The sequence below is a fragment of the Calliphora vicina genome, chromosome 2 (genome assembly GCF_958450345.1).
Source record: "Calliphora vicina chromosome 2, idCalVici1.1, whole genome shotgun sequence".
In the NCBI taxonomy this organism is placed as follows: Eukaryota; Metazoa; Arthropoda; class Insecta; order Diptera; family Calliphoridae; genus Calliphora; species Calliphora vicina.
Window position 1 is genome coordinate 74300247 of NC_088781.1, and position 14213 is coordinate 74314459.

Consider the following 14213-nt stretch of genomic DNA (forward strand, 5'->3'; position numbering starts at 1 on the left):
CTGAATCAGTTAAATATCTTGGAATGCATCTCGATAAAAGATTAACATGGAAGTATCATATTAAGGCAAAAAGAGAACACTTAAACTTAAAAACTAAGAAATTATATTGGCTGTTAGGAGCTAAGTCTCGAAAACAAAATAATGATATACAAGACTATATTGAAACCTGTGTGGACTTACGGTATTCAGCTATGGGGAACAACAAGCAATTCTAATGTAGAAATTTTACAAAGATATCAGTCGAAAACACTTAGGATGATAGTGAATGCCCCATGGCCATGGGCTAGCCGTTTAGAAATGCCAGATTTATTGTAATGGATTCTATAGTAGGCAAACTATCAGTAAAAATATTCCACTTGGCAAGAAATTGCGGTTTAACATTTTCATCCCAGCCAACCCCATCTTGCCACAATTCTTGTAAAAGAATTTTGTCTTGAATAATAATTGGCGTAAGCCATCCTGCGGGGTCAAAAAGTTTAGCAATTGTGGAAAGAATCTGCCTTTTTGTTGCTGAGGAATTGTACTTGTACTTTATAAGAGAAGGAATAGCTTATAGCATTCCAACGAATTCCCAATGTTTTTGTTGAACTTGAATCGTATAATTTTAAAAATTCAGTTTCTAATAAATTGTCAGATGAAATCTGAGCTAATAAATCAGGATGATTTGCTGTTATTTTCTTTAGAGGGAAACCAGCTGATTTTATAGTGTAAATCAGCGGTTTTTGAGCTTCCATAGCCGATGACAAAGAATGGCCCCCTGATAATATGTCGTCAACATATGTCTCTTTTCTCAGAATTCTTGAGGACATAGGGCTATCCTTTTCCGAATCTGACGCTAATTGCAAAAGAGTGCGAATAGCCAAATAGGGAGCACATCCGATACCGAAAGTTACTGTTGTTAATTCAAAATCTTCAATTGGACTAGAATTAGTTCTTCTAAACAGTATCCAATATTTGGCGATACATCTTTTCAATGTCCCCATTGAAGACATACTTATATAAACGCCAATTTAAAATGATCGTCATTAGATCTGCTTGTAATGTAGGTCCGACGTGGAGAACGTCATTCAAAGACAATGAACTTTTCGTTTTTCGTGATCCGTTGAAAACGACACGAACCTTTGTTGAAGCACTTTCGGGTCTAAAAACGGCATGATGTGGTAAGTAATAGGTAAAGAACTTTCACATGAGAACTTGATTTTCTCATGTGACCAAGAGAAATATATTCATTCAATATATCACTATAAACTTCCATAAGCCCTTTATTTTTTTTCTAGCTTTGATTCAATATGTAAATATTGTTTCTTAGCAATATATCGTGATGACTGTAAGAACACAGCTTTTGGAAATTCGCTTTTAAATGGAAGTTTAACCACGTATCTACCATCTGATTGACGATACGTTGTTTCATTATATAATTTTTCACAGAAGTGATCTGCTTCTGAATGTGGTTTCATATGTGGAATTTCTTCTAATTCCCAGAATTTCTTGAAAATCGAACTAATATTTTCCGCCTCGTTTTCCTTAGGAATATGATCTATGGCTATTAGTGAAATAGTGTGCAATTTCAATGGACCGTAAATATATGTTGCTTTACTCTGCTTCGACTGCTCTCTTTACCGCTTGAGTATGACAGGGGCTGAAATAGCTCAATTCCTCCGTTTTTTCCTTCTTCAATAAACAGAAGAAGATTTTTTTCATCTTCGGATTTTAATATAGGTGATTCAGTAATATTTTCATCCCATTTCAAAAGGCCATAGTATGACGTAGCATTAAAATTTATCGTTGGTATCTGAAACAGCCGTAATTTATTTGACGATGTGAATCTACTTTTCAAAATTCGATGGACAGCTAATTCACGAATATGTTGTTGGAGATATGTTAACATTACAATTAATAAGTTTTCAGGATGTGCTAAATAACTGTTTCTTTGAATCACTGGGCCGACAAACCTTTAAAGTTGTTGGTAAATATCTGCTAAGTTTGATTAGTTCAAAAATGTGTCGAGGTCCGTCTTTACAGCTGAGAAGAGTTTTTATAGAAAACCACACAGGAGCGTAAACCTTTACAAAATATATTGCAAGAGTTGTTAGATTTGTTATCAACTGAAATATATAGATTAAGGTCTGCACTTATATCTTCTACGCAAAGCTCTGTTAAGTTCGTGGGAATTGGTGGAAGCTTCACTATTGGCCTTTTTTAAAGTTTTCAACTTCTTTGCAAATTTCTCCTAAAAATGTTTATGGTCTTGATGTTCCACCATCAATATGCTGAAACAGGTATCTGAATGGCAGTTCATTCATATTTAATGCTAAGTATGGTCCACTCATAAAATTTCATAAGATCTGCATAGGTTGGCAATATATGCATGGTTATTCCTGTTCTCACTTTCACCATTCACCATTTTCTCAGAATTTCTTATTAGAAATATTTACACGTAATTTGTTTAACCTTAATTATATAATTTTCGAAATTTTATTTTATATTATATTGTTGTAATTATGCTTTCAAAAATAGGGTGAATGGTGAAAGTGAGAACAGGAATAGCCATGATTATTTTTTAAATCACACAAAACAAAAAAATAAGGGACACTTCCAACTATTCCACTTCTCAGATTATGAAAACCAAATAAATAATAGCACTTTTCCCCTAATCTATCGAAATATGTAGAAAACTCGATTTTTAGGGTATTTCTATAAAAAAGTAATATGTAAATATGTGTTCTGCTGAAATGTAACAGTAAGAATCCGGATTTGAATGGTAAAAGTTTATATTGGTATCAGTAGTTAATTTTATTTCGCATAAAAATGTATTATTAAGGTGGTGTAAAAAATTTACTTTATTTATCACAGAATTAAGCAGAATCGCAGTTCATATATTGACTCCCTCATGTACATCAAGTGCCACTGAACGCTCATTCAGCACTCAAAAAACGAAACAGATTAACTGCAGATAATAGCGGAAAATAATGTTTTATATCTCATAATTGGAATCTCGTCAACAAGGACATACGACAAAAGGAAACTTCCCTAAAAATTATACCGGCTGAGGATGAAATCATCGACTCTGCTAATTCATTTGAGGAAAAACCTTCCACCCATTCTACACATCATTCATCTTTGAATTATTTTCGTTTAACTGACCACGGATCATTCAGTGATTAGCAGTGCATAGTGTAATGTTGCAAAAATAAATATAAAAGAAATATACATACATAATAGAGTTATTTTCTTAAATTGTTATTTTTCAAGTGCTCTGTAAGCATTTAAATTCCTATTGTTCACCAATTTTCTAAAACATAGTTTATACCCAGCTTTTGGGTAAATACCCGGATATTTACCCATTTTTACCCAATTTACCCATTTTACCGGGTATTTACCAATTGGGTATTTACCCATTTCCCATCTCTAAGCATGCGTTCTTCCTTTGTTTCAGAAAATGTATGTACCAAATTTCTAGACCTTTTCTTGGATAGGAAAAATTTTATGAGAAAAAATCGAGTTGGTTTGTATGGGCAGTGGGCGATGGGAGTGAACGATTTTGATAAAAATTTACGACCACTCCTTATAATTTTTGCACAAAAATTTATAAGCCATATTAAAAAAAGGGTGCGTTTACACTCTACCATTTTAATTAAAAAATTAAAAATCTCAAAACTTGCAGCCTATATTTGAACTTGACATAGATAACAACCCATTTAAACAAACTTTGTAAACAGTTAACCGAATCCGATCGAATACACCATACTTTTATTCCACACAAAATTTGATTTCAAATCCAAAATGTCACAAAGGACATTTTCATTTTCCTCTGTTAAGCACTAAAACATACAATCACAAACTAATTATTTTTGTTTAATACATACCCTTTAATTAAAATATAATCGCAAATCTTATTAAAAAATTAAATATTTAATTTTTTGCTGTCAACAAAATTGCTCTTGAAAAAAGCAAAAAAATAGTTACTGCACTTGCTGAAACATGTGTTAAGTATGAACGCTTACAGCTGTGCGAATATTAGGAACAAACTAAAAAAGAAAACAGAAAAAATCCGTTGACGTTTAAATTTTCAAAAAAATAAAAAAAGTTTGCCGAATTCTGAATTTTAAAATTTCGCTAAAGCGACGCTAGATTGGGTATTTAGGCCACTGTGCAACGTACTTCTTCTAAACTGTTATTATATATCATTATAAATCATAACAAATAAGTATTAAAACTGCATTAATAGATGTCAAAAATATTAATAAATGTATTTTATAACGTTTGGGTGCCTGCTCTAAAATTTGTGAAAAAGGACTTAGCACATTTGCACACTAATTAAAATGTTTCAAAGAATAAACAAAAGCTAATAATAACGGAAATTAATCATTTAATTTTGCTAGATACTATGAAACTTTTTTATACAAATTTTGTAATTTTTCAGTTTTCATATTTTTTAAAGCGTATTTTTTGTTCAATATGCTCAAGTGATATTATTGAGATGAAATATAGGATTTGTTATGTTTCCTTTTCAGGATTTTGTTTGCATTCGCCAGCAAACAACTTTTATAAACTAAAATTTTACGTATATACGTATAAAAATGGCGATAGTATTATGGGTTAATATTTTCTTCCTATTTCATTAATATTTCATATTTTATGATTTTTTTTCCAGATTTTAGAACTTTGTCTTAAATATTTAACATATGATCCAAACTATAACTACGAAGCAGATGATGTTGATTCAAACGTAGCTATGGATACGGAGGAAGAGGAATACATTGACAGTGAAGAGTATAGTGATGATGACGATATGAGTTGGAAAGTACGTCGTGCTGCAGCCAAATGCCTTGAATCAATAATAGCAACTCGTCATGATATGATCGAAGAGTTTTATAAAGAGTTAAGTCCAGCATTAATAGCGCGTTTTAAGGAGCGCGAAGAAAATGTAAAATCTGATATATTCCATGCTTATGTTGCACTTCTTAAAAATTCTCGTTCTGTTGACGAAATATCACATGATCCGGATTCTATGGAACAGGTCCCAGCGACACTAGCTCTTCTAATGGAACAAGTTCCACATATTATTAAAGCAACCCACCCTCTTATGAGAGAAAAATCGATGAAAACTCGACAAGATTGTTTCTTATTATTAAGAGAATTATTAAATGCGATGCCAGGAGCATTGGGACCACATCTCGATAATATTGTTCCCGGAATTAGTTTCTCATTAAGCGATAAGAACTCAACAAGTAATATGAAAATAGAAGCTCTAGGATTTTTATGCTCCTTGCTACAAGGTCATCAAACTCATGTATTCCATTCACATATACCAGTTTTGGTACCACTTGTAGTAACGGCTGTATTTGATCCTTTTTACAAAATAGCTACTGAGGGCTTAATTGTGCTTCAACAGTTGGTTAAAGTTATTCGTCCTTTGGACAGTAGTGCTGCCAATATTAGTACTATAGATGTAACGCCATTTGCTACGGAAGTATATTCAGCCACTCTGCAAAAACTTAAAGCTACTGATGCTGATCAAGAAGTAAAAGAAAGGGCAATTGCTTGTATGGGTCAAATTATTGCTAACATGGGTGATTTACTTCAAACGGAATTGGCCACATGTTTGCCAATATTTTTAGAACGTTTGAGAAACGAAGTAACTAGATTAAGTTGCGTTAAAGCACTCACTATGATTGCAGCATCACCTTTAAGAATTGATCTAACATCGATTTTGAATGATGTAATGCCCGCTTTGGGTACGTTTTTAAGAAAAAATCAACGAGCTCTTAAGCTACATTCTTTGGATTTGCTGAACAAACTTACTGATAACTATGATCTTGATATATTCGGACCTCCTTTGCTGCAAACTGCTATTGCTGAAATACAACCACTCATCTCCGACTCCGATTTACATGTAGCTCAATATGCGTTAATTCTTTTGACAACTGCTGCCCGAAAGCATCCAAAGGCGTTGGTAGGAATTCACGATCAATTCCTACCACCGGTTCTCCAGTTATTACGTTCTCCACTCTTACAGGTAAATATCACCCCGATTTAAAAATGTAGCGAATGTCCACAAACACTACTCCCTCTTTCCTCCCTCCCATAACCTATTTTCCTAGTTCCAAAACAATGCTTTGTATGAGTACCAAGGAGAAAATAAAATAAGCTTGATGGAGAGAAAGAAAGAACATATATTGTCCCCTCATATATCATATTTAGCCACACAATATCAACTTAAAAAAAATATGGGCATTTCCACAACAGTTTTATCTTTCTTGTATTATTTAAGATAAATATTCAAAATTAATTAAATTAAAGAGTTCAAGACTTTCCTTAGTTGCGATGGCGAGATACCGGACTAAAAAGTTCAAGTTTTCGTTTTGGTCAGTTGTGTTTTATTTCTAAGGGCATCTTCTCATTACAATTTCTATTTCTAGGAGTAATTGCGCAATTGCACTCTTACCACAAAACTTTTGCTACTACATGTGCATTCCTCAAAATTTGTCATATAAATATGGCGTGTGAGTTTAGTGATGCTAGAGTTTACATTAAATTTTATAAGAAAAGGCAACAGCGTACATAACTTTTTTTTTTGTAAATTTTAACTTTGTAAAAGAAATATTGACATTAAAGTATATAAAATTTATATTCAATTATATTGATGTTAATAAAGTAAATCATAACAAGGATGAATTGTTTATTTTATTTTTTAGCTGTTTGTGTTTTGGCATTTTATACTTAAGTTTAACTCGCCAATTATGCTCAGTCAAAGATTATATACTAAATAAACAATAAGTGAGAAACACAATTTTTAGGTTTTAACAAATAATTTAGATTATCTTTATCCCAGAAACTACATCTTAGTGTATCTAAGTAACCTATAGTGAAGTCACTTTAAACGTTTCTTTTGTACTGCACTTTAGAAAGTAGTTATTTGAGCCACTAGAAGCAATGTATTGTAGCTGATCAAGTAACCAGTTAGGTAGGCAGTAAGGTAACTGACTGTTTGTAACCGGTATGTGAATCCAATACGTTGACTACTTTGGGCCTGCTATCAGACAGTCTCATTGTAATCAAAAAGAGTCAATTGATAAATTTTACAGCATTGACGAGTGAAGTGATTATATTCTAGCATCAATAAACTCACACGAGAAATGAACTGTTGATCGTCATTGAAACACCTGAAAATGCAAAGCAACTGTTTTTTTTTTTTTTTTGGTTTTACATGATCCGTATGAAGTAATATGATAATAGCTCTTTCTTTTTTGCTTTGTTTACATCCAATTTTCATCCGTATTTTCCCTCAATGTTAAATGGTTGCATACTATTTTACACTTTTACACAACAAAAAGATGAACAAAATTCCACAAAAAAATAAAATTTTTTTTTTGATTTTTTTTCTTGTTTTTGTTTCTTAAAAGTGTAAACAAATCAGAACGTAATTTTCCATTTTTTGAAATGAATACCCTCAATATTTTTTTTTTTCAGTATCTTTTTTCTTTATTGAATCTTTCTTATTAGAAATTTACAAATAAGTATTCAAATCTTAACCTAAACTAAAACTAAAGTTGTTATTGCAGCTGCAATATCCAACATGAGTGCTCGTTAAATGATTATCTGGCCAGATCCAGTGTTTCCAATCGCCTCAGTCGTCTATGACCCCCCCTGGCGAGGGGGTTTTGGATGATCCATTAGTTTTGAAATGTATTTTAGAACTATTCAGGAGAGCCAAAATTCGGTATTCTACAATATTTTTTTTAAAGCAACTACAGAATCTCACATATAATTGGTTTTTAAAATTTTGCATTATTGGGGACTTTATGATAGATATAGGGTTTTTCTTCTCAAAATATTCAATGTGTATGTATGAAAATAATTAGATGGAGGATTTTGCATTTTAATAAAATTAAATTATTTTGATTTCATTTATGCCATCTATCAGTTTTTAACGTGATTTATTTAAGATAACGGCTGGTAATACAACATAAGATAAAAAATTAATAATAAACAATATTAAATGAAAAGTTATAGAAAAAAATATTTTTTTTTGGAGTTTGATTGGTGTAAATTATCGTAAAATAACACAGTACAACACTGCAAAGAACACACGATCATGACAGTATAGGTTCGACTTTACTACCACCAAAGGGTAGTAAAACCCCATACTCATATCTTGCATCAAGTCGGTCTTGCGTGATCAAGATTGGGTAACGTGATAGGTTCGGATTATACTGATAATGATTTGCACATTCTTCGTTATTGCAGTACAATACAGATCTATACACCCGAACATATATTTTTTAACAACAAATCTTTGTGAAAAATTAGGAGTTTCTGGAAATTATTATAAAAAAAGTGAACAAAATTTTTTTCTCCTATATTTATTCAAAAAAAGATCAAGAAAAAATTTTAACATAAAGTGTTTGGCGGACTCTTAGCTATATTATTTCAATATAAAGTTAAGCGGTATCACCAAGTCTAAATTAGCTGTTGGCCAAAAACTGACGACACAATTTTTTGAGGGCCCACTGATTTTTCACTAAAATTTACAAACTGAGTATAGGGTTTTACTACTCTTTGGTAGTAGAGTCGAACCTAAACTGTAATTTTTTGCATTCGGAATTATTGTATAAGATAGAGAAATAACAAAAATGCAAATAAAACTGCAAAAAAAAAATTTTGTTATGAAATTCACACCATTTTTTAGTTCTAATACATTTTTTAATCATGTTCATTATTAAAAAGAGAAATTATTAATATATTTAATAATGCTAAATTTTGAAATAAATGCAAAAATAAAGAAAGAAAGAAAGAAAGAAAGAAAGAAAGAAAGAAAGAAAGAAAGAAAGAAAGAAAGAAAGAAAGAAAGAAAGAAAGAAAGAAAGAAAGAAAGAAAGAAAGAAAGAAAGAAAGAAAGAAAGAAAGAAAGAAAGAAAGAAAGAAATACATAATTAAAAGAAATTTAAAATAAAACAAAATCTGCTGTTATAATATCAAATACTTTTTGCATTGCTTACAGGGATCGGCTTTAACATGTACACATGATCTTTTCCAAGCTCTTGTACGAACTAATCTTAACGGACTTGACTATCATTCGTTATTGAAAAAACTAATGGAGCCTGTAATGGCAGAACCCATTTCTACTGGCGTATTTCCTAACAGCAGTCACGATCAGCTTCACAAGCAGGCTTATCATTCATTGGCCAAATGTGTAGCTGCATTAACGCAGCAGTGCCCTAACGAAGCTATACCATTGGCAACACAACTTTTAGGAGACCTTCAGAAGAGATCATCAATCGGCGATACACAACTCGTATTTTGTTTGTTAGCAATAGGAGAGATTGGTCGGCATTTTGATTTAAGCTCTATTTCTGCACTACCAAAAACTATTATAGAGTGTTTTAGTGCTGCTTCTGAAGACGTTAAAGCTGCAGCTAGTCATGCTTTAGGTGCGGTAGCAGTAGGAAGTTTGCAAACATTTTTGCCTCTAATATTGAATGAAATTGAAGCACAACCACGCCGACAGTATTTGCTTTTGCATTCGTTAAAAGAAGTCATCTCTTCACTTTCGGTTACATCAAATGGACTTTCACAATTGTTGCCATCAGTCCCATCAATTTGGGAACAACTGTTCAAGCACTGTGAATGTCCCGAAGAGGGCTCTCGTAACGTTGTCGCCGAGTGTTTGGGAAAATTAGTTCTAGTAAGTCCAGAAGAACTTTTACCTCGGCTGCAAGATGCTCTACAATCTGAAAGTCCTCTTATGCGCACGGTAGTTGTCTCAGCAATAAAGTTTACCATTTCTGACCAACCGCAAGCCATAGATGTACTCTTGAAACAAAATATAGGCAAGTTTCTGTTCTTGCTTCGAGATCCGGAACCTTCAGTAAGACGAGTTGCATTGGTTGCATTTAATTCAGCTGTTCATAATAAACCCAGCCTTGTGCGAGATCTACTTCCAACATTGCTACCATGGTTATACTCCGAAACAAAAGTGAAGGTAACTTACAATATTCACAAACATGGCTAAGTTTTTTTTCTTTTTTTAAATATAACTTTCATTTACAGAGTGAACTTATTCGAGAAGTTGAAATGGGTCCTTTTAAACATACAGTTGATGATGGATTAGATATTCGTAAGGCGGCATTCGAATGCATGTACACATTACTCGAACAAGGATTAGAACGAGTTGATGTTATGCAATTCTTAGATCACGTACAAGCTGGACTTTGTGATCATTATGACATTAAAATGTTGACTTATTTAATGACCGCTCGTTTAGCCGTAATTTGTCCCGATGCGGTACTACTTCGTAAGTACATATTTCAATAATTAAAGCCATATTTTTTAAATTACTTGAGCAAAAAATTCACTATTAAACTCTATCTTATGCGAATTCGATGATAATTGGATGAGAAAAGATTGTGAATACATTGAAAAAATATGGATACTTACAAAATAATGTATTACATTTTTTAACAGCTTCAAATATACATAGTACGGTATTCAAATTATTCGATTTTTCTCTTTTTCGAATAAAACGAATAAATGATTTTAACTTGTTCGAATAATTCGATCATATGTTTTAAATTAATCGAATTATTCGAATAATTTAAATTTGTTTAAAAAACTAAAGAATGATGTTTTGATGTAGATGTTTTAATATTTTATTGTTAAAGAAAAACAAAAACTAAAGATTTATGTTAACAATTCAAGTATTGATAATTTTAAAAAACATTCGAAATCATTCCATCAGAAATATTCTGATCAGATTCCCTGCATCAAAAATTAATACAATTGATGTTTTTTGAATCTTTAAAAATAGTTCCAAAAACCTACAACAGGGGGGCGTAAATTTCATAAAAAAAGTATTTTAGATTTTACCAAAATTTCCTTTCTATCACAACCCGTTAAAAAGTTAGTCTTTAAATCTTAACCTAAACATTGCCGCTGCAATGTCCAACATGAGTGCTCGCTAAATGATAATCTGGCCATATCCAGTGTTTCCAATCGCCTCAGTCGTCTATGACCCTCAAATGACAGCAACTCCCTGGCAAGGGGGTTTGAATGATCCATTAGTTTTGAAATGTATTTTAGACTGGAGAGTTTGATCTCCTCGCGTATTATGGGGACATTGAGATCCCTATGGATATTACTATTGCGAATGTACCATGGGGCACCTGTTATTGTCCTTAACAGTGCTGACTGCTTTCTTCGCAATTTTTCAATGTTAGATGAGGAGGCTCTTCCCCATAGCTGAATGCCGTATAACCATATCTGTTTTATAATTGTTTTGTACAAAAGCACTTTGTATTCCAAGTCTAGAGTAGACCGTGGGCCAATTAACCAGTACAATTGAACTGACTATAATTTTATTTGTGTAACCTTGGCTTCAATATGGTGGGACCATGCTAAACGGCGATCAAGATGGATACCGAGATATCTCACATGGCTCTGTTCTTGAATTTTGATATTATTTATCTGTATGGAAAGGCATTTTTCCCGTCTTAGAGTAAATGTAACGTGAACACATTTTGTTGCATTGACCTTAATTTTCCATTTGTCCAGCCATTTTTCCAAATCGCCGATGTGAGACTGGAGTTTTTCAGATGCTATTGCGGGGTTTTCATGTGTACTTAAAAAAGCGGTATCGTCCGCAAATGTAGATGTGTGAGTCAGTGCGCTCGCAGGCATATCTGCAGTATATAAAATATATAAAAACGGCCCTAGAATACTTCCCTGTGGTACACCAGCGGATATTTTTCGACGTGTCGAGATCACATCCTTTGATCTGATTTGGAAAGATCTTTCTTGTATGTAATTTTTAAACAGTTTATGTATGCTCGCAGATAGTAATCTAGTAATTTTGTGTATTAGTCCATCGTGCCAGACTTTATCGAAGGCTTGAGATATGTCAATAAATAATGCGGAACAATACTGCTTGCTCTCGAAGGTTTTCCGAATAAGTGTAGTTATCCGATGTACCTGTTCGATAGTACTATGTTTCCTTCTGAAACCAAATTGATGGTCAGGAATAATGCAATTTTCGTCAAGGTGCACTATACATCTCTCAAGTAACAACTTTTCAAAAAGTTTTGAGAATATTGACAATAGGCTAATGGGACGGTATGATGTCACTTGAGTGACATCTTTTCCCAGTTTCGGTATCATAACTATATCAGATATTTTCCATGAGGATGGGAAATATCCAATACGTAGTATTGAGTTAAATATGAACAAAATAATTCTTTGTGCTGAGTTTGGCAGATTACTTATCATCGTGGTAGTAATTTTATCTGTACCAGGCGATTTTCCAGCCTAAATACCTTTGACCGTCGTCCTCACGGCATAGAACCGGAATTTTAGTGGGGCTGGCACCACATTATTTATGACATTATCTCTAATATATGAATTTGTATAATTTGGGGTAAATACATTCTCCAAGTGATTGGCAAATGCTTCGATTTTTTCTGAAGTATTTTTTGCCCATTCTCCGTTCTGAAGTCGTATGGGCGACTCATATACAATAGGGCATTGCATATTTTTCACAGCTTTCCAGAGACTATATTCTGTGTTCTTAGTAGGGTCTAAGTTTCTAAGATAATTTCTCAGGTTAGATTCTTTATTAATCTTTAAGGCGACGTGAAGTCTTCTTTGGCACTGATTAAGTTTAGCCTTTGCGTTCGGAGATCGCGATTGATAAGGGACTCAATGTTTTTACGACATTTTTAATGTCTGTAATTCCCCAGGGTGACTGGGGGCGTGGACACTTTAACGGCGTTTGTTAAAATGTCTGTAAATATATCGACAGCGGACTGTATCTCATATTCATTTTTCAATGAGATGTTTTGTGGCAAGTGTGAGCTAACATACATTTTATACTTTAACCAGTTCGTTTTCTTGTTAGGGAAACAAGAGTAAGAGTTTTTCAATTTACTTGGAACTGCTAATAACGTTAAAACTGTAGGCGAGTGGTCTGACGAGAGGTCCAGCGAAGGGATCACTGAAATAAATTCTCGTTTTATATTCTTGATTACAGCGAAGTCAATTAGATCGGGAATCTTATTGAGGTCTGTAGGCCAATAAGTAGGTTGGCCACTAGATATGGCATCTAGTCTGTTATACGATATTGCTTCTAACAGTTGCCTCCCTCTAGGAGTAATAAGGCGAGAGCCCCAAAATGTATTTTTTGCATTGTAATCACCAGCTGCTACAAATCTTGGACCTAGAGTCCTAAAATATTCGAGAAACTGCTCTCGATTAATATTATACCTAGGAGGACAATATATTGAAGATATTGTAACTCTACCATCAGGTATATTTATAGATGTGACCTGGATGTGATCCGTTTTATATTCTGGCATTGGGAAATGCCTAATATCCTTTCTCACTAATATAGCTGTTCCACCACAAGCTCTACCACTTGGATGTTTTGTATCATAATAATAATATCCGTTAATTCTGAAACAGTTGTTTATGGTAAAGTGTGTTTCAGTAGTACGTCAATTTCCTGAAGGTGGAGAAATTGTTGAACTTCATTCTTATGTTGGCTAAGGCCGTTAGCATTCCAAAAACAAATTCTTAGAGAATTCATATTTTATTTAGCAGAATCTGCATGAGCATGCTTTGATTCTGCATCAATTGTTGAAACATATGTTGCATGTTCGCCATGAAACTGTTCATGGTTTGAATTAGATTCTCAATAAAGCTTTGAGAGTTAGTGTCGGGTACTTGTACACCCTCTTTTTGAATGCATGTGCATAAGAAAATAATGGGGTATTATTTCCACTGCTTCTTTTCATTTGGGTAACTGAACCCTCTTTTGTGGTATGGGCATACGATTTATTTTGATGTGACCGAACTCTTGGCAATTAAGGCACTGAGGTGGACCTTTGCGCTTAATTGGTTCTTCTACAATTATCTTACGATTAAGAAGATATCTTAAACCGTATATCGGATGAGTGTCACCCTTTTTCTTTAATTGAGCAGAGTTGAACGTAATTTCAACTCTAAAATTTGGTTGAGGAATTTTGTGCTTATTTATTATATTGTGAATGGACTTCACTTCAAAGCCTTCAGACTCTAACGTCTTTTTTATATCATCAGTAGGCTCAGAACTATCCATGCCTTTGATGACTACTGTCAAAACTTTAGCATTTTTTAGTTGATATGTATAGCAGTTTCTTTTCTCGGAATCGAAATTATCTACTACTATTCTGAAATTTTTT

At 33.1% G+C, this 14213-nt stretch overlaps 1 protein-coding gene across 1 annotated transcript in view; it reads left to right on the forward strand.

Moving 5' to 3' along the window:
• Cand1 (Cullin-associated and neddylation-dissociated 1) overlaps positions 1-14213 on the forward strand; it is a 188145-nt gene that overhangs the window by 128159 nt on the left and 45773 nt on the right. Inside the window, exons 4-6 of the mRNA XM_065502630.1 lie at positions 4655-6019; positions 9005-9985; positions 10054-10297. Of these exons, the coding sequence (XP_065358702.1) occupies positions 4655-6019; positions 9005-9985; positions 10054-10297 (2590 nt within the window). The remainder of the gene's footprint in view (positions 1-4654; positions 6020-9004; positions 9986-10053; positions 10298-14213) is intronic.